The following is a 21551-nucleotide window of genomic DNA, read 5'->3' as shown; positions in this document are numbered from 1 at the left end:
GCATTCACTTGGTTGTCTCCTTGAAGTCTCTCAACCTGGAATGCTCCCTTTTTTATATCCTTGGTTTATTGATCTGAAAACATATAGTGACTTTAGCTTATTCCTCTGCTAAATTCCAGTATTTGGGAAATCGGACCTCAAGTCTTCATAAATGGACATTAGATATTTTTGCTGGAACACACCATATCACAGTGCAGAAACCAATGATCTGGTTGTTAGTGATGCTCAGACTAAATTACAGAGGTGATCATCTGATCTGTTTATAAGAGAGTTAAGTTTGTTTTTCCCTTAGAAGTGAAAATAATCTGTGATGTTTTGATACTTTATGGTTTTAACATTTAACACTTCATAATTCATTGCTTAAATCAACTGTTTCATTGTGAGTTACAAAATTGTTGTGATGAGAATATTAAAGGCTTACTCTCTCAGAAACTTTCAAATATGCAATCCAGTGTTATTAACTATAGTCACCCTGCTGTACATTATATCCCCATGACTGATTTATTTTATAATTGAAGTTTTTAACCTTTTGACTAAAGGGTGATTTTTCTAAATCTGTCATTTCTTCTACATCTATTAGTTGGCATTCTTCTGAAAAAGTATGGCTTTGTCTCATCCACTGTAATTTTTTGTTTACCCTGAGATCCTGAGATGTAGTTTCTAATGGAAAGACCAGATGCAGTCCCTTTGATTGCCAGTATTCAAAGAAAGAAGTTAAAGAACATTCAAATGGCGCTGTGTTTCAGGATCCCTGATAATCAGTTGTCTTCAGCCGTAACCAGAGGCGGCCTGCTCTGTACACTGCTCTGGCCTTTCTTATTTTCACTTCGCAGGGTATCCTGGGGTTCACGCTTTATTAGTTTGTAAAGCTCTTCCCTGTTCTTTTTTGTCTCTGCACAGGTTTCCATTCCACTCTGTAGCACACCCGATCAGTCCTCTGGGGTGGATCCTTGGGTGGTCTCCAGTCTTACCCTTTGATCCAGAGTACACAACTCGTACGTGTCATTTCCCACTTGCGTAGGAAAAAAGCTAGCCTTAATTCATGGGAAGAGGTTGCTCGATCTGTATTTTTGCCATCTGTAATTTCACATATACCTTTCCACAGGGGTTGTGCCCTTTGCACTCCCACTAGAATTGTGTTAGAGTGCCTATTTCTCCACAAAGCATACTCTCAAACTTCTGGATATTTGTCTGTCTCATAGATAGGTGGTGTCTCAGTGTAGAGTTAATTTGAATTTTTTTTGTGGGGTTGAACATATTTTTGTATGTTTAAAAGGTCATTAGTCTTTCTCTGCACATTGTCTGTCTGTCCCCTTTGCCCATTTGTTTCCATCTCAGTTTTCTAGGAGCTTTAGGTTAATCATTTGTAATAGTCACAGTAAATCCTTCCCTGTTTTCCACTTTTCTTTTGACTTTATGATGTTTTACCGTGTAAAACGTAATTAAATTTATATGGAATAGAATTTGTTTAAAAAGATCTTCATGGCTTAGGGCGTTTAAGTCATAGTTAGAAAGATCGCACATTCCTGAGGTTATAAGGAATTCACCTTATTTTTCCAGTGCTTGTATGGTTTTATTTTTTGCATGGAGAACATCACAACACCACACACTAAGTCCAGGTTTACACTGACTTGAGGTGCTGCCTTTTACATACCTTAAATTCTCATATATATTCATGTCTTTCCTGACTGACTTCTGCTGTTGAATTATATGCCATTACCATGTTCTAGTTTATCAGTTTTACAGTATAAATACTCAGAAAGGCTAGACCCCCTTTGTCTTTCATTTCTATTATTTTTCAGAGTTTCGAGGGGTTCCATCATGTTTGTTTACTTTGAATGTGAACTTTAGAATCAAATTGTCTAGTTTTGGAGGGGGACTTGTTCGGGTGTTTTTAATTGCAGTTGTCTTAAATTTTAAAAAAGTAATTTCGGGAGAATTGGTATTTGTATGATATTGGTTATTCCTGTTCAAGAACATGGTATGTCTTCTCATGTGTTGAAGTCTGCTTCTGACACCTTCAGGAGTGTTTTATTGTTTTTGTCCTATCCACGCTTCTGCAGTCAGTCTCAGTCCGTCCAGTGTTGCTGCTGTCAGGAGGGTCTTTTTCCCACGGAATCTTCTAGCTGTTAGTTTCCATGCGTCCATCGCCCTCTTGGTGTTTAGCCGCATTTGTGCCCATGTTCACACTGTCTCTCAGCCTGCGTGCAGCATGCCGTTTGGTGGGTGTGGGCTTTCTTAGGCTTGAAGTTTTACTGAGGGAGTACGTCGTGGGGATTTACAGTCATTCTTTCTGTTCTTTAAGATGTTTTGGGAGCAGACATGGAAATTCAGGTCCAGGTTGCCATCATGCTTCTACTAGGATTCATGGCTCACTGGAGATTACCAGGCTTGTTCCTTTGGGATAAAATTTGTCTGCTTGGCACAGGCTTCTCCAAATGATAAGGTTATTACATGTGAGTATTATCTTGACCGATGCCATCTTTGACATTTGCCAGATGTGGTGCGCAGCATTTCCCTCAGAGCTGAGCTGTGCGCTGGTCTCCCACAGTTCTGAGCTGTGCGCTGGTCTCCCACAGTTCTGAGCTGTGCGGTGGTCTCCCACAGTTCTGAGCTGTGCGCTGGTCTCCCACAGTTCTGAGCTGTGCGCTGGTTTCCCACAGTTCTGAGCTGTGCGGTGGTCTCCCACAGAGCGCTTTGTGAATACTTGGAATCGCCTCCGTCCATTTGTATTCTGTGTGCTGTCCTCTAAAGTGGGGGCCAGCGGTGGCGGGCTCAATTTGGTCTCTGGACTGTAATTTGTTGACCCTTGCAGTAAATGCATCTAAGTCACATCTATGTTTTTTTCTTTAAATTGTGTATCATTAATATCAGTTAGGCTTTGTTTTAATTTATATCTAATGGCATCATATAGATTGATGGATTTTTTTCTTTATATTTTTTTTAGCCTCTCCAAATCTTACTACATGGAGCCCATTCCTCTTTTTATAACTTTTTTTTTTTTAATCTCTCTTTGCCTGCTTACAGCAAGGAATATAAACATTTTCATCTGTTCTCCTTCTCTCTCTTAAAACTTGTATTCATTTCAGCTGTCAGTGGGAGGGAATTCTATGTAGAAAATAATCTGGGATAACAATTTTTCTTTGTCGGTTAGTTATAATTTTGTCAAAACACCAGCTGATCTGTGACTGTGTAAACTGTCAGATTAATCAGTAGAATTCACAAGACACTAAAGAAGCAAATCATGAAGGTCCTTATAAAGGTGATGCCGTGGAGCACTCTCAGTAATGAACACCCCCCCCCACCCGCCTTCCAGACAGTTCTGTCGTTGTGAGTCACCCTTTCAACAAGAACTCAAAGGTATTTAAGACATTACAGTTTCACTTTCGAGTGTTAATTTCATCTCAGGAATTGCAGGGGTGAGGCCACTTGCTGAGGCGGTGACAGTGAGAACAGTTCGTGATCCGTCTATAGCGCAAGCAAGACAGACCGTGACTGAAGGAGCTTCCTCACTAGACATGACTGACTTATAGCACTGATACATAGCTATGCCTCAGTCAGAACTTTATGATGATTCTGATGCCCTGGAATGCATTTGCAAGAGGTACCATTAGAATGTTGAGCTAAAACCAGAAGAAAATTGAAATGACTCCGGCATGACATTAAAAAGAAATTGCCTTCAGGTGTGTGTGATACATGGCATGACGCCTGCTCCTGAGATTCAGGAGGAGTGAAAGGAGCAATCAGGCACCGTTCGGGGGAGGAAGCACTGGGGAGTGCGGACGGGACACATGGGGTTGATGGACGCGAAGGGTCCCAAAGGAGGAGGAGAAGCTGTAGGAAGGAAGAATAAGATGGAGAGCAGGACCTGGCTGGGGATGAGGCGGTCCTGAATGATGGGGGAAGAGGAATAATGGCAGTTGGCTCTTTGGAAGTTGCCACCATAAGAAATATGAACCAGAGAATTTGAGATGAAAAGGCTAGATGACTGGAGATGGGTCAGAGCGTTACTAGATTTAAGTAGGTGTTTGGAGGGTGAAAGTGAAGCAGAGAAGCTTTCTTTGGACGCAGGAGACCCAGGATTTAGCCCTTCTTTCTGTTGGTTTAGTTGCCACTTCCTCTCCTGCCAGCAGATTTCCATGTGTTTGCATGAACAAGGTGGAGCCTTGGAAAGCGGGCCAGGTCCTTGCGTGGTTGCCCTGCATCCTCAGCGGAGAATGATGCCATTGGGTGGAAAGCGGGCCAGGTCCTTGTGTGGTTGCCCTGCATCCTCAGTGGAGAATGATGCCGTCAGGTCGTGTCTGCAGTTTTCAGTGACACTCCAAGGCTCAGTGTCTCCAGTGGACTCGGTTTCTCCATCTGTTAACAGAAGCATGTGTAACTCTGACAGTAGGGCTTCCCTGTCGGTCTGGGGGTTGAGAGTCTGCCTGCCTGTGCCGGGGACGGGTGCATCCCTGGTCCAGGAAGGTTCCCCGCGCCGCAGCCACGTGGCCCCTGTGCCGTATCCGCTGACCCCGCGGGCCGCAACCACTGAGGCCTGAGCCTGGGCCCACGGGCTGCGGCAGGAGGAGCCACCATTCACCACAGCTGAGACCCAGAGCAGCCAAAAATAAATACATTAAAAAAAAGAACCACTACCAGTAGAGAGGTTGAACATGAAGTCAAGTTAGATACGCAGAGGTCTTAAGTAGCTGGAACTATCCTCAGCTAACTAACAATGTATGTTTCTTCTCAACAAAATGAATTTTTCCATGTTCTTAATGCCCTGATACAGTGATGTTAATAGTGTGATTAGAAAAACTTGTTGCAAATACTTAGAGGTGACTTTGAACACTTAATTTTTTTTGTTTTGAAATATAAATAATACGTGCTTTAAAATCAGTAATTTTGATTGAAAACAGATGTTGTTTGTCCTAATGTTAATTCCATAAGATATAGTTGCTTTAGTCCTTTGGACTGCAAAGAGATCAAACCAGTCAATCCTAAAGGAAATCAGTCCTGAATATTCATTGAAAGGACTGATGCTGAAGCTGAAGCTCCAACACTTTGGCCCCTGATTCAAAGAACTGACTCATTGGAGAAGACCCTGATGCTGGGAAAGATTTAAGGCAGGAGAAGGGGACGACAGGATGAGATGGTTCAGTGGTATCACCTACTCAATGGACATGAGTTTGAGCAAGCTCTGGGAGTTGGTGAAAAACAGGGAAGCCTGGTATGCTGCAGTCCGTGGGGTCTCAAACAGTTGGACACAACTGAGCGACTGAACTGAACAGATACTTGACATGTTATGTTAAAGTACCCAATTTGGTATGTGTGTATAGGGCTTCCCAGGTGGTACTAATAGTAAAGAACCTGCCTGCCACTGCAGAAGACACAAGAGACGTGGGTAATGTCAGGAAGATCCTCTGGAGGAGGGCATGGCAACCCAGTCCAGTATTCTTGCCTGGAGAATCCCATGGACAGAGGAGCCTGGCAGGCTATAGTCCATGGGGTCACCTAGAGTCAGATACAACTCAGCAACCAGGCACGCGTGCCCGCAAGGCAGGTCATACACGGCCTTTAGATAGTAGACCCAAATGACTTGGATTTAAATTTCAGCTTCATCTCTTAATAACTGTGAGATCTTGAGCAAGTCACTTGGTTACGAGCATGATATACAAATTACTGATGTATCTATTGGTCTTTTCCACATAACACACTACCCCAAATTAAATGGCTTTGACGTAGCCGTTTGTGGGGACTCACTCTAGGCTGGACCACTGAGGTGTTCACTGTGCTAGTCTCACTTTGCTCTTCTTGCAGTATCCTTTCTCTTGGTTTGCAAACTGAAAAGTGTCCGTTTACTTTAGTAACATAATGTTGTTTTAAACCCTAGGCTATGCTGCTATGGGGTGGAAGTTGCACTGCTCTGTTCAGAAGTGAGTGGAGGCTCTTAGGCAGGATGACAGCCATCCCAAGACGCTGAGATTCTCTTCTTCAGAACTTGTGAGCGTGTTGGGTTACATGACAAACAATTAAGAGAAGTAAGGTTGCAGATGGGTTAAAGTTATTAGTCAGCTGACCTTAGAATAGGGAGATTATCCTGGATCATCCGGGTGGGCCCAGTGTAAGCACAGGGTCCATAAAAGTGGAGAGGAAGGGAGGAGAGGAGTCAGGTGGAGATGTGCCTGCAGGAGGGATTAGAGTGCCATGATTCGGGGTGAGACGGGGTGAGATGTGATTCGCCGCCTTGCTTGCTCGGGCGATGGAGGGAAGGGGCGGTGAGTCGAGGCACACAAGCTGCTTCTTCCGTGCTGGAAAAGGCAAGGAAGCAGACTTGCCCCTGAACTCCCAGAATAAATGCAGCTCTGCAAGCACCTTGATTTTTAGCCCCATGATACCCACACCAGACTTCTAATCTACAACATAAAATAATAAATGGGTCTTATTTTAGACCACCAAGACTAGTAATTTGTTGTAGCTGCAGTGGAAGAACAGAGAGTAAGCAAGGAGCGACTCAGACATGTAGACCACTCTGTAAAGAACTTTTGCTGGGAGAGGAAAAAGAAAGAGAAGACGGGATATGCGGGATTTAGGGAGGATGCTCGTGTTTTAAAGTGGGTGAGATTTTGTGACTTTGAATTTTCACATTATTTATGTGATTTTTGTTGTTATTTTTATGCTTCTTAGAAACACATTCCAGCTACTGTCACATAAAAATATTTAAAGCGATGTATTTGCATTTGAATAAAAGCAAGCTATCTCTGCAATTTTAAAACTTGAGGATTGCTCTAAAATATCAATTATTTAAGAAAACTTCTCTTTTGCTTAATACTGACTAAAACTAATTAGACCCTGTGGTACTTTCTAGAAATATATGTTAAACATTTATAAGCTTTGAAATTATGCTTACATTGAGAGAGTAGATGTCAGGACACCATATATTTGAATTTTATTTTAAAATTATAATTAAATATGTCATTGTTTTTTAGTTCTATAAATTGTAACTTATATCTATAAATCATAACAATAGTTAATAGTCATTTAAAAAAAATGCTTACTGTATGTTTGGCCCAAGTTTAACTCTAAATAGCTCATTTAATCCCCATGACAGTCTTATGTGTGATGGAATTATTTGTATTCATATTTTATAGATACAGAGTATGAGCCATGCTACATATAAAGATCATCACTTAGCAACTACAAATGAATTGAAATGTAATCATTTTCATATAGGAAGTTCCCTTTAGTTTAATCAAGGAACCAGTAGTCTGTACAAGCATCATACAAGGTGTTCCATTGTATGGGCTGTAAATAAATCTCATATAATGTTGGTAAATGTTTTATAAAAGTCACCTTGATGAAATGTGCCTCACCGCTCCAGAGAACATATCATACTTATTCACTGGTTTATTTATAATCATTGTCACGAAGACATGCTGTTGATGGTCCCCTTCTTTTCTTCTGTTATGAACAGAATGTATTTTGAGACTTATTCTGAACATTTCTAGGAGGGAAGAGATCAGAATTTAAAGAGAGATTCATCAGGAAAGGTGTTTTTACCATATGATTGTTGTTGTTTAGTTGCTAAGTCATGTCTCTCTTTTGGGATCCCATGGGCTGTAAGCCTGCCAGACTCCTCTGTCCACGGTATTTCCCAGGCAAGAATGCTGGAGTGGGTTGCCATTTCCTTCTCTAGGGGATCTTCCCAACCCAGGGATCGAACCTGAGTCTCTGGTATCTCCTGGGTTGACAGGTGGATTCTTTGCCCCTAAGCCACCAGGGAAACCCTGTAAAGTTATTATTGGTTCCGTTTTCCTTTTCCAGGACAGTGGTCCTGTCCACTGGTCCATCTAAACTGCAGTTTTTAGCTATTACAATATGTAACTTTTTCTTTCTACTTTTCCTGTTAATAAACTCAAGATGAAAAATCAACCCTCATTCTCCTGTGTGACTACAGCAGCCAGTAAGCAGAGTATTGCATGTTTATTCAGTTCATGCAACCAATATTAATGAATACTTGATATTTGCTGGTGTCCGGCCCTGTGCCTGGCAGTGGGAAAATTGCCCTGGGAGTTTGACCTGTCTCATTGATACTAGGTTGCAACTTTGGTTTCTGTCAGGATACATTGAAATTAGCTTCTAGAATGAGAAGTAAAACTCATGATTCAGTTCGGTTTAGTCGCTCAGTCATGTCTGACTCTTTGCAACCCCATGAATCGAAGCACGCCAAGCTTCCCTGTCCATCACCAACTCCCGGAGTTCACTCAGACTCACATCCATCGAGTCAGTGATGCCATCCAGCCATCTCATCCTCTGTCGTCCCCTTCTCCTCCTGCCCCCAATCCCTCCCAGTATCAGAGTCTTTTCCAATGAGTCAACTCTTCGCATGAGGTGGCCAGAGTACTGGAGTTTCAGCTTTAGCATCATTACTTCCAAAGAACACCCAGGGCTGATCTCCTTCAGAATGGACTGGTTGGATCTCCTTGCAGTCCAAGGGACTCTCAAGAGTCTTCTCCAACACCACAGTTCAAAAGCATCAATTCTTTGGCGCTCAGCTTTCTTCACAGTCCAACTCTCACATCCATACATGACCACAGGAAAAACCATAGCCTTGACTAGATGAACCTTTGTGGGCAAAGTAATGTCTCTGCTTTTGAATATGCTATCTATGTTGGTCATAACTTTCCTTCCAAGGAGTAAGCGTCTTTTAATTTCATGGCTGCAGTCACCATCTGTAGTGATTTGGGAGCCCAGAAAAATAAAGTCTGACACTGTTTCCACTGTTTCCCCATCTATTTGCCATGAAGTGATGGGACCACATGCCATGATCTTCGTTTTCTGAATGTTGAGCTTTAAGCCAACTTTTTCACTCTCCACTTTCACTTTCACCAAGAGGCTTTTTAGTTCCTCTTCACTTTCTGCCCTAAGGGTGGTGTCATCTGCATGTCTGAGGTTATTGATATTTCTCCTGGCATCTTGATTCCAGCTTGTGCTCGTGATTAGAGAAGTATGAATCTATTTGTGGACCATGCCCTCTATAAAGCTTAAGTTTGTATGAGTCTACTGTTTTAGAGGATTTGGAGGGCTTTTTGTTTTTTTTTTTTTGTATTTAGGATTTTAGAATTATTGTTCCCTACTTCAACCTCATTCTTTCCCTTATCTTCCTCTACTAATCCCTCCATTGTGCTCTATGAATAATCCCGTGTGCACAAGCTCCCTAAGTCTTAACTAAGTGTGCCTTATTTATCTAAAATCAAACCTCCTGTCCTTGGAGGATGGTACTTCTCCAGCAGGCCCTTTCACAGAAGACCATCCACTTCCCCATTCTAGTCCTTAATACTCAACAAAGTGATGATAGTCAGACATCATTTAAAAGTTAACTGTCTCCCGGACACATGCTTGCCGTTTCCAGTGATTTATTCATCAGGTTTAGCTTTTCTTTGCTCCAGCTTCCTTCCATCCTCTCCACAGTTTCAGTAACCATGTTGATAATCAGTTCCACACCATGCCAAGCTCTTTCTAACAAGCATACTTGTTTTTGCTGTGCTGGTCTTTCACGCACGCTGTCTCCAGTTGCGACAAGTGGGGGCTACTCTTGAGTTGCGGCTCGCGGGCTCAGTTGTCCCACAGCATGTGGGATCTTTCCGGACCAGGGATTGAACCAGTGTCCCTTGTGTTGCAAGGTGGGTTCTTAACCACTAGAAGCCTAACCACACATTGGGCTGTATCACTCAAACCAGTCCCACTTCTAAGACCTCACAGTCCGATGTGTTCCTTGACCGTAATCTTCCATTCCTCTCTTTTCTCACCCTCCCTGAGTCTGTTCTCCAGTTCTCATTGACTCTGCCTTCCCCTGAGTCTTTCCTGCCCGTTTTCCGGCACCGCCCTTGGGTGGTGGGTGCGTTCCTTACTGGCCTGAGATCTGCCTGGTCTGGCACACCAGCATCACTTGCTGAGTTAACCTTCTTCCTTGCCTGAGGTGGAAGTTACTTTTATTACTCTGCAGATTTTTTCCCAGTACCAGCTTTCTAAGCTTTCCTCATGTGTCTCCAAAATGTGTCAGTGGGGCCTGGCATGAACTTCTTGCTGGAGTTTCAACAGACTCCCACGAGGGTCCGCCGGGGTCACGCGCCTCTCCTGAGTCTCCTCGCCTCTCCTGCCTCCCAGCCCTGCAGCCCCTGCCGCCGCCCCCCTGTCTGACTGACGCTGACAGGGATCAGGGCTGCCTGCTGCAGACGCTTAGGTTTTCTTCCCCTCTCCTTTCTTCTGTACCTTCAGGACTTCTGTATCTTGGAGTATGCCTGTCAAATTGGTAGAAATTAAAAATAATGGTAATATCAAGAGTTGGGGAGGGACTTCCCTCGTGGTCCAGTGGTTAAGACGCCACACTGCCAGTGCAGGGGACGTGGGCTCGATCCTTGGTCAGGGAACTAAGATCCCACATGCCACGCAGCCAAAAGTAATAATAAAATAGTGTTTAAATTTTCTTTTTTAAATAAATGTCAGTTTTAACAAAAAGAGTTGACGAGAACTTTGTTTTCTAAGCCGTCCATTCAGTGTTGGTGGGGAATATAAATAACCTTTCTGAGGAAAGTACCTATAACAATTGGCAGCAATTATTAAAATTAATAGGTATGTATGTTTTGACTTAGGGTCAGAGACTAAAGCGCTCTGTTATCTAATGAATATGTGATCAGAAGCCAGATCCTGGGCTGAGGAAGAGTAGTTACAAAGAGCATTAGTGGGGCAAGTGACAAATTTTGAATAGAGAGTATGGATTAGATAATAGTATTTTTATCATTGAGTTTCTGATATTGATAATTGTCCTGTGGCTATATGAAGGAGCGTTCTTTTTTTTTTTTTTTTTAAGTATTTGCACATTGAAGGATTTAGGAGCGTGATAGCTCCAACTTATTCTCAGTTGGTTCAGGGACATTATGTGCATGTATAAAAACTGAGAGAATACTAAAGCAAATAAGCAAAATGTAAACAGTCGATGAATTTGCATAATGGATATATAGGGATTCCTTTTGCTGTTCTTGCAAGTATTTTTTGTAAGTTTGAAATTGTATCAAAATATTTAAAAAATAAAACCCACAGGGAAGGCATTATGGTCTAGGAAAAGCTTTATAAGTCAGGCCCAGATATAATGGACGATCTTCACCAGCCTTCCTTGACCAAGAATGTAATTCCAAGTTTTATGCCACTCCTTCTTATGATATGAGCCTGTGGAACAAGATTAGAGAATAATTTTTCCAAACAGCATTATCCAAGTTTATACCTTTGTTTGCTGCAAACTTTGCTTTTTGTCTCAAGTCATTATAGTATAATGAGAAAGACATATAGATTACATTTATTGTCCTGTGTATATTATTTCTCACAGTTGAACATATGGTGAGATTTGGACTACACACAGTTGGAGGTTCTAGCCTCTGGCAAGAACCTAGAATGTAGCTCTTTGTTGCCAAATTCAGATCCATCTGCTTTAACTGGCAAATGAGTTGAGATGGTAACTGCAGGCAAGGAAGGCCAAGCAATTTTTTGGAGAAGACAGGCCTGGGTCTGGTCCTGCTGCTGCTACTGCTACTGCTACTAAGTGGCTTCAGTCGTGTCCGACTCTGTGAGACCCCATAGACGAAAGCCCACCAGGCTCCCCCGTCCCTGGGATTCTCCAGGCAAGAACGCTGGAGTGGGTTGCCATTTCCTTCTCCAATGCATGAAAGTGAAAAGTGAAAGTGAAGTCGCTTAGTCGTGTCCCACTCTTAGCGACCCCATGGACTGCAGCCTACCAGGCTCCTCCATCCATGGGATTTTCCAGGCAAGAGGACTGGAGTGGGGTGCCATTGCCTTCTCCGGGGTCCAGTCCTACAAGATAGAAATTGACTTTCTTAAGTTCTGTGTCAGAAGTATGTCAGTGATAATCTTAGCTTGGCACATTCTCAAAAAAGGTTGAAAGTCATTGTTTACTGTGGCCATTGAAAAGCAGTCCTACTACAGACCCCTAGGAATGTCTCCTTTTGAGCACTGTGACATTCTGATGAGCCCTCCAAAATTTAACCATGAAAAGCATGTAAAATGGAGACATTTTATGACCAAATATATAGAATTATGGGACCCCAAACCTTTTAGATATCTGAAGCACAGAATAGGTGATTTAAGGCCATTTTTCTCACAGTGATTAGCAATGCCAGTTGTCCGATGGGGCTCTCCCTAACAAATGACAGTAAAAACCGTATCAGGGGGGAAAAGGGCAGCTCTATGTAGCATTTAAAAACATTCCTGTTTTTAGATGTAGAGAATAGACTTATGGACATGGGGAGAGGGGAGGAGAGGGTGAGATGCATGGAGAGAGTAACATGGAAACTTACGTGACCCTGTGTAAAATAGATAGTCAACGGGAATGTGCTGTATGGCTCAGAAACTCAAACAGGGGCTCTGCACCAACCTAGAGGGGAGGGAGATGGGAGGGGGCTTCAAAAGGGAGGAGACACATGTAAATCTATGGCTGAGTCATGTTGAGGGTTGACAGAAAACAACAAAATTCTGTGAGGCAATTATCCTTCAATTAAAAGATTTTTTAAAATTCCTGTTTTTAGAGTTAATCTGCCCATGTTCATAATCTTTATTCTTTCACTTAAAAGATTATGTAGCTCTGGGTAATATTTTTAACCTCTCTGAGTTTCACTGTTTTCTAGAGATTAACTTACTTTCTCTGGGAATTATACTAGTATTTAATAGCACCAGCTTCATAGCATTGTTTTTGAGTATCAGATTTGTTATCATATCTAAATAGAACAGGCACATTGAAAGTGCCCAGTATCTCTAGTTGTTACTATGTCGTTGTCTAGTCTTAAAAGCAGTGAGCTGTGTTAAGATACAGATTTTAAAGGAAGTCAGCCAAAACTCTGTTTTACATCACTTTAGTTCTTATCTGCCAGGAGCCCTTTCCCACTTACCATGACGAACTGGGGTTACTGAGACTCTGCTTCTACACACACAGCAGTGGCCAGCAGTTGGACCGAGCCAGCACCACTTAGTCCATTTTCATTGTTTGTCCACAGAGGCAAAAAGCCTCGGGAATATCAGTAAAAACTGAACATTCTCATGCTGTTTGTTCCCATAAAGAGGACAAAAACTGTCAGCATTGGCTAAACAAAAACCAGCCGTCGTGCTTGCAGTTCGTTGTGGAAGAAATTGGCAGACACTTGAGAAATCTAATTTCTAGAGTTCTAATGAATGCATAATTTTGAAAGGAAAGTTATTCAAGGGAGATAAGTTGGCATGGACCGAGGCCCACCAGGCAGAGTAGATCTTAAACAACTCTGATAGGAGACAGTTTCCACTCAGGTGCTTTATTCCATCTGAGCTTTTCAGTACTTTTTTTTTTTTTTTTTTAATGGAGGAATGTAATTTATGCCCAGTTGGCAAGGGGTGGGAGTGGAGGAGGGGAATGGGAGCTCCTTGAGTTATAAAGCTGAGAAGAATCTTCCTCTCAGATGTCAGTAACAATTTGGGTTTTCATATCTCTGACTGTATTCCCACCACTGCTAACTCTCCCAGAGTCTGCCTGCATTCCTGATTCCATTGTTCTAAGAGAATAAAAACTATATAATTCAATTCAATTTAATAATAATCTTTGTAGTCTTTTCTAAAGTTTGTTTTGTATGTTGTCTCACTGCCTGGCTAAGAGGTTTTTAGTCTCAAGAACAAGCGTCAGCATTCCCCTCTCCAGAGTTGCTGGCTCTCTGGATAAACACAGAGGTATAAAGACACCAGAGTGCAGTTCCAGCACACCCTCAGAAGTCAAAGATCCTGTTGACAATGAAAACCCATGCTCCACTTCACTTTTGTAAGCTCTGAGCCTCATCAGTCCAATTCCAAGTACAAGAAGCTCCAGGACAGCTAATGCCAAGCAAGGCTAGAAGTCAGGGACGCGCGATCTGAACGCTCAGAAGCAGTGGTGCTGGGTGTCTGCACTGTGATGATGAGGTGCTTGTTGCTGGCGAGCTGGAGGACACGCCTCTCAGATGTGTCCCTTGTGCTGGCAGTCCATATTTTGGTTTGTTTATAAGTAAACTTGATTGGCGTGTTTCCATTCAGATTTATAATGCTGTCTTAACAGTGATGTTCTGAGAACTGTTTTGGCTTGTAACTCCTTGTAGAATCTAATGAAATCTGTGGCCCCTCCCTTCTCAGTAGAATGCACATACGCTTACATATACTTGAAAAAATTGTGCATAATTTCAAGGAATTTACATGGAGCCTCCTCTTAATGATCTGAAATTTGCCTTTCTCTTCGGCAACCCACTCCAGTGTTCTTGCCTGGAGAATGCTATTGGACAGAGGAGGCTGGCAGGCTACACTCCATGGAGTTGCAAGAGTCTGACATGATGGGGTGACTAAGCCACCACCTTCCTGAAAGGATTCCAGAAGGGCTCTCTTGTCCCTTTTCACATTCTGACAATGTGTGATTCAAGATGGTGCTGATGATAAGTGCCATTTATTGAGCTTTCACTATTGGTTAGACACCTGTGTGTTCTCCTTTCTGGAAGTGAACTCTGAATCGTCCCTTTCACATCTGCCCTTGCTGCAGGCTTGTGTACTCAGCTAAGGGTCCGTGCCCTCCTTTCATGTGCTCAGGGTGGGCTGGACCCTGACCACCACTGCCGTCACCCTTCTCCCAGGCTCCATCACCTCTCCTTGTTCATTGAAGGTGGCCTCCCTACTTCCGCTCTTACTGTTCTCAACAAAGAGCCAGTCATTGATCTATCAAAATGGAAGCCTTGTCATACTACTGTTGCACTCAGAATCTTCCCTAGGCTTCTTATGTCATTCAGAGTAAAAGACGAAATCCTTAAAATGACCAGAACCTCTGTGCTGTCCAATGCCAAAGGAAGGCCATAAGAAAAAGTAAAGAGAACTGAAAAATGATAAATGGGGAAGCTAAAATGGCAGACTATAGATATATACTTACTCTCTTTCCTTTCAGCCTCTTTGAAAAGCATAAAACTATATAAGGTAATAATTATAATGTATTGTTGAGTTTGTAACACATATAGTTGTGCTATATATAACAATAATGTCTCAAACAGGAGGAAGAGAGAGTAGGCCTATGTGGGAGTAATGTTTGTATATATCACTGGAATTAAGTCGGTATGAATCTCACACTGTTTGTGATAATATATGGTAAGCCATAGAGTAACCACTAAGAAAATAACTTAAAAATGTTTACTTAATGAAAAAGAAGTAAGGAGGAATAGAGGAACAAAGATATAAAATATATAGAAAATAAAAAAGTAAAATATCAGACGTAAGAAGAACAATACAAAAAAGACCTTAATGACCCAGGTAACCATAATGGTGTGATCAGTCACCTAGAGCCAGACATCCTGGAGTGCAAAGTCAAGTGGGCCTTAGGAAGCATCACTCTGAACAAAGCTTAATGGAGGTGATGGAATTCCAGCTGAGCTATTTTAAATTCTAAAAGATGATGCTGTTAAAGTGCTGCACTCAACATGCCAGCAGATTTGGAAAACTCAGCAGTGGCCACAGGACTGGAAAATATGAGTTTTCATTCCGATCTCAAAGAAGTGAAAGTGAAGTTGCTCAGTCGTGTCCGACTCTTTTCGACCCCATGGACTGTAGCCCACCAGGCTCTTCTGTCCATGGGATTCTCCAGGCAAGAATACTGGAGTGGGTTGCCACTTCCTTGTCCAAATCCCAAAGAAAGGAATGCCAAAGAATGTTCAAACTACCACACAATTGCACTCATCTCATAGCCTAGCAAAGTAATGCTCAAAATTCTCCAAACTAGACTTCAACAGTACATGAACCGAGAACTTCCAGATGTTCAAGCTGGATTCAGAAAAGGCAGAGGAACCAGAGATCAAACTGCCAACATCCACTGGATCATCAAAAAAGAAAGAGAATTCCAGAAAAACATTTATATCTGCTTCATTGACTATGCTAATGCCTTTGACTGTGTGGATCACAACAAACTGTGGCAAATCCTTCAAGAGATGGGAAATACCAGACCACCTTGCCTGCCTCCTGAGAAACCTGTGTGCATGTCAAGAAGCAACAGTTAGAATTGGATATGGAACAATGGACTGGTTCTAAATCGGGAAAGGAGTACGTCAAGGCTGTATATTGTCACCCTGTTTTTTTTAATTACATGCAGAGTACATCATGCGAAGTGCTGGGCTGGATAAAGTAGAAGCTGAAATCATGATTGCCAGGAGAAATACCAATAACCTCAGATATGCAGATGATACCACCCTTATGGCAGAAAGCACAAAGGAACTAAGCCTCTTGTTGAAAGTAAAAGAGGAGAGTGAAAAAGCTGGCCTTAAAACTCAGCATTCAAAAAACTAAGATCATGGCATCTGGTCCCATCATTTCATGGCAAATAGATGGGGAAACAATGGCAATAGTGAGAGACTTTATTTTCTTGGGCTTCAAAATCACTGCAGATGGTGACTGCAGCCATGAAATTAAAAGAAGCTTGATCCTTGGAAGAAAAGCTATGACAAACCTAGAGAACATGTTAAGAAGCAGAGATATTATTTTGCCAACAAAGGTCAAAGCTATGGTTCTTGCAGTGAAAGTGAAGTGAAAGCCTCTCAGTTGTGTCCAACTCTTTGCGACCCTATGGACTGTATAGTCCATGGACTTCTCCAGGCCAGAATACTGGAGTGGGTAGCCATTCCCTTCTCCAGGGGATCTTCCCAACCCAGGGATTGAACCCAGGTCTCCTGAATCACGGTGGGATTCTTTACCAGCTGAGCCACAAGGGAAGCCCTCGTGGCTCATACTGGCTTTTCTGGTAGTCACGTATGGATGTGAGAGCTAGACCATAAAGAATGCTGAGTGTCGAAGAATTGATGCATTTGAACTGTGATATTGGAGAACACTCTTGAGAGTCCCCTGGACTGCAAGGAGATCAAACCAGTCAGTCCTAAAGTTAATCGATCCTGAATATTCGTTGGAAAAATTGATGATGAAGCTGAAGCTCCAATACCTTGGCCTCTTGATGCAAAGAGCCAACTCATTAGAAAAGACCCTGATGGTGGGCAAGATTGAAGGCAGGAGGAGAAGGGGATGACAGAGGATGAGATGGTTGGATGGCATCACCGATTCGATGGACATGAGTTTGGGTAAACTCTGGGAGTTGGTGAAGGGCAGTGAAGCCTGGCATGCTGCAGTCCGTGGAGTTGCAAAGACTGAGTGGACATGACTGAGTGAATAAACAACATCAAATCCAATTGTACCAGTAATAACATTCGATGTGAATGGATTAATAGGTACAGTCAAAAGACAAGAGACTGTCAGATGAAGGGAAAGATCCAACCATACACTGTTTATAGTCGATACACAGTAGATTCCGAGGTGTGTTGTTGTTCGATTGCTCAGTCATGTCCAACTCTTTGCGACCCCATGGACTGCAGCACGCCAGGCTTCCCTGTCCTTCACCATCTCCTGGAGTCTATTCAAACCTGTGTCCATCGAGTCGGTGATGGCGTTCAACCATCTCACCCTATGTTGTCCCCTTCTCCTCCTGCCTCAGTCTCTCCTGTAGCGCCACGTGTGGAGCTTCCGATTCAGAGGTATAAATAGGTTAAAAAAAAAAGGATGGGAAAAGGTAAGTCATGCAAACAGCAACCACAAGAAAGCAGGAGTGGCTGTGCTAATAACAGACAAAATATACTTAACAAAAAAGTGTTAGTAAAAATAAAAAAGAGTCACTTCACAGTGATAGAAGGTCCTATGTTTATGGATTGAAGGCCTTTATATTATTAAGATGGCAGTACTCCCCAAATTGATCTGTAGATTTAACAAACCTCTCTCAAAATCCCAGCTTATTTTCTTATGAAAATTGACAGTCATTCTAAAATTTATGTGGAAAAATCAAGGAACCTTAGAATAGCTAAAACAGTTTTGAAAAGGAAGAATTAAATTCCAAGACTAACACTTTAAAAACTTGCTACAAAGCTACAATAATCAAGAAAGTGTGGCACTGGAATAAAGATAGACATAGAAATAATAGAATAGAATTGAGAGTCTAGAAATAAATGCTCACATTTATGGTCAATCAATTTTTTGACAAGGATGCCAGTGAGGAAAGAATAGTCTTTTAAACAATTGGTGCTGGGACAGCTGGATAACCATATGCAAACGTATTTCATATGTTCCACGCAGTAAGCCATAGAAAGATACTAAATAATGTTTTTATCCAGAAAAATGCAAATTAAAACCATCATGACACACCACGACACACCAGACCTACCATAACTCACAGCATATACAAAACATAACTCAAAACAGGTCAAAGGTGAAAAGTAAGAACTAAGCCTGTAAGTCTCTTAGGGGAAAACATAGGGGTACATTTTTTGACATTGGTTTCGGCAGTGATTTCTTAAATGTGACATCAAAAGCAAAAGCAGCTAAAGAAAAACAGATAAATTGGGATTTCTGGGAGGGAGTGTGTAAAAATATTTTAAATTTGAATCTATAATGATGGTTGTACAAGTTTTCATATGTGAAAAACCATTGAATCTTACACTTCAAACTGGTGGACTTAACAGTATGTGAATTATACTTCAATCAAAATAGAAAAAACCAAAAGGGGCAAGAAAAAAAACCCTTAATAAATGTTTCACAAAAGAAGATATAGAAATATCCAGTAAGCCATGGAAAGATACTAAATAATGTTGTCACTCTGGAAAATGCAAATTAAAATCATAATGACACACCACTACCCACCAAACAGACCTACTAGAATTATAACTACTGAGGGTACCGGATGCTGATCTTATTAGAGACTCCCGCTAACCTCACGTCCCTGCCGTAGATGAGGACATCTGTTCTGTAACGGGAGTCCAGGTGTCATAGCTCCTGCTGTGGTAGCAACCCTCACATCCCTCACAGCCCTGCCGTAGACGAGGGCATCTATCCTGTAGCGAGAGTCCAGGTGTCATAGCTCCTGCTGTGGTAGCCCTTTGGCTGCCTCTCTATCTGCCTTCCCGGTGTTGAAGCCTGGACCACCGGATAGAGTTGGTGGTTCACCTTATACCGTGTGCAACCCTGTGCCTGCAAATGAGGCATATGTTATGAATGTCAGGTCTGCTCCTTGGGCTGTTGGCCTGTTCTACAAGTAGGAAAGCTACTTAATGTTGTTTTAGGTTTGTCTTCTTAGATCTGTAGTTAATTTTTCTTAGTCTCCCCAGTAAATGAAAGTAAAACACTTTTTTTGTGCTCTGAGCAACAGTAATCTCTCGTGGTTCTGATTCCCGTTTTATTAAGAACTGGCACCGAGAGAGACTCACTTGCTCAGGTCAGGACACAGTGGAGCCATTGTCTGTGTTAGTCACTTGGTTGTCTGACTCTGTGACCTGGTTCAAGTCTCTTGATTATAAAGCCTAAGTTCTTTGGATTATATCAAGTTGCCTCAAAGACAGGAACACATTGGGTTTTTTTTTTTCCCACAACCCACTTGCCTTTGAGTTTCAGAGTATTTATTCCAGTATAAAGGATTTGTGTTCAGTTCATAAAGCACTAAGCATGTGTTGAGTGCATACTGCATGGAAGCACTTGGATTTTTTAAGATGAAAACGTTGATCGTGACTTTAAAAGGCTCAGAACGTAGCAGAGAAAGAAAGTGTGCAGATATTTTCAGTGCAGCAAGATAATTGATGTGGTGTAAGTCTAAATAAGTACAGTGGGTTACATAGGAGGAACTAATCCACTCTGCTTGAGTGGTGATTGAAGAGATAATTGAATAGGACATTCAGGGATGCGTAGGAGTTTGTCATTTGGTCAGCTGACCTATGAACACCTACTTCTGGGCCATGACAAACAGTGGCAACCAGGTTTAAATAAGTAACTACTTAAAGGTAGAAAATATTCCTTGTTAGTTTGCAGGAGTGCTGTGTTCCTTTACACCTTTTTAATAATTAGTTTTGTGTTAGGATATAATTAAGTGCAGAAATCCGGAAGTATCTGGCAAAATACAGAAGTCTTAGAAGGGCAGTGCTTTTTGCTCTCTTGTGCGTTGTAAAATACGTTGCCACCCAACTAGCTTTTAGAGCTCTTTCATTCTGTGGAATCTGCTGTTTGGAATTTAAATGAGCAAGATAAAAATCTGTGAGTTTGTGAAGATTTTCCTTTGGTCTTTGATCAGATTGTGGTAAATGTGACAGATGACTATCCCCGGGATGTGTGCTTTCTCAGGCGTGTCTTTTCGCGTTCATGACCCCCGCCTGCGACTGTTTCCTAGGTGTGCGTTGCTTCTCACACACAAGTGCTGTCTGTGGAAGTCATGGTCAGTTTCTGATCAAACTATTAGCAGTTTATCAGTAAGCGTCGTCTTAGAGCCGATTATGGACTCTGTTGTGGCTTATTATTATTCAGCTATTATTCAGCTCCTTGTTTATTTTTCGCTGTAGCTTTTTTGTCTCTTATTTCATTATTCCTCGTGGGATAAAAAGGGCAAATTGAAAGGGAAACGCACCTCTTTTCATTTCAGGTTTTGATTCAGCTGTGTTCTCCTGCTCTTACTTTTGAGTTACATGGCGCAATAAGAAGATTACCTGCTACTTAATACACAGTTTTGGAAGGACTTTCCAGACAATTCTGAAAAACAGGGAATCTGCTTAAAAAAAGTGACTGGCCATTACCACAAAGCAATGGCTGGGATTTCTGTTTGCTTTGTTTTACTCCGTTCATGTTACTTTAGTTACTGTAGTCGTTGGTGATTTGGTACTTAACAGCAAGTTAAGATTGTGTGGTGATGGCACAGGTTTCTGATTTGCTGCATTTGGGAAAATTGTTCAAATATATGCAGATTTCACATAATAGTTTTAATAGCAATATTCTATGCTAATTCATTTGATTGCATTTTAGGGTAGTCATTAACTTATAAAACTGTATTTATATAAATTTAGTAATATTTTCTATATGAAACTATATACTAAGCATTCTGCAAAAATAATATATTAAAATTAGTGCCTTATGGTTAATCCAAAGTGATTAAAAGGAAATACTTCCTTTAGTTTATGAATACAAGTCAAAGACAGAAAAACTATATTTCGTTTTTAGATTATATAAATGGTGGAGAGCTTTTTACTCATCTTTCTCAGAGGGAGCGTTTCACAGAGCGCGAGGTGCAGATCTATGTCGGAGAGATCGTGCTTGCCCTCGGACACCTCCACAAGGTAAGACGCTCCGCTTCCGGGGTTTGTCTTTTGAAAACTCTGTTAACAGGTGAGGATGGAATGAAGAGAGCTAACGTGTTGATGTGTCGTTGTCTTAGTGGAGGTGGTGGAGGCATTTTACAGACCACAAGCAGTGTTTCAGTTTCAGCCTTCCCTCTTTAAAAGTCTTTCTTTCCTTTTGTAGTTCCCCGGATGCAGATTAAAAAAGCAGAACCTGAGCACTTTTTTTTTTGGTTTTGTTCATGAAAAATCCTAATGCTTATTACACAGTATCATTAGAATTAAAAAAAAAAATTATTCTTAAAGTAACCTTTAAGATGAAACCACAAGTCATAATATGTACTTCCTTAATTGTGA

At 41.7% G+C, this 21551-nt stretch overlaps 1 protein-coding gene across 8 annotated transcripts in view; it reads left to right on the top strand.

Moving 5' to 3' along the window:
• RPS6KA5 (ribosomal protein S6 kinase A5) overlaps positions 1 to 21551 on the top strand; it is a 217030-nt gene that overhangs the window by 90393 nt on the left and 105086 nt on the right. For 6 of the 8 annotated variants that reach the window (XM_059890250.1, NM_001192023.1, XM_059890253.1 and 3 more), the window contains one exon: positions 21079 to 21194. The exons of the other annotated variants lie outside the window; for them this stretch is intronic. In XM_059890250.1, the coding sequence (XP_059746233.1) occupies positions 21079 to 21194 (116 nt within the window). The remainder of the gene's footprint in view (positions 1 to 21078; positions 21195 to 21551) is intronic. 8 annotated transcript variants of the gene reach the window in all.

Source organism: Bos taurus, chromosome 10 (genome assembly GCF_002263795.3).
Source record: "Bos taurus isolate L1 Dominette 01449 registration number 42190680 breed Hereford chromosome 10, ARS-UCD2.0, whole genome shotgun sequence".
Classification (NCBI taxonomy): Eukaryota; Metazoa; Chordata; class Mammalia; order Artiodactyla; family Bovidae; genus Bos; species Bos taurus.
The sequence above is the reverse complement of the archived record's forward strand: the minus strand, read 5'-3'. Positions and strand labels throughout refer to the sequence as shown.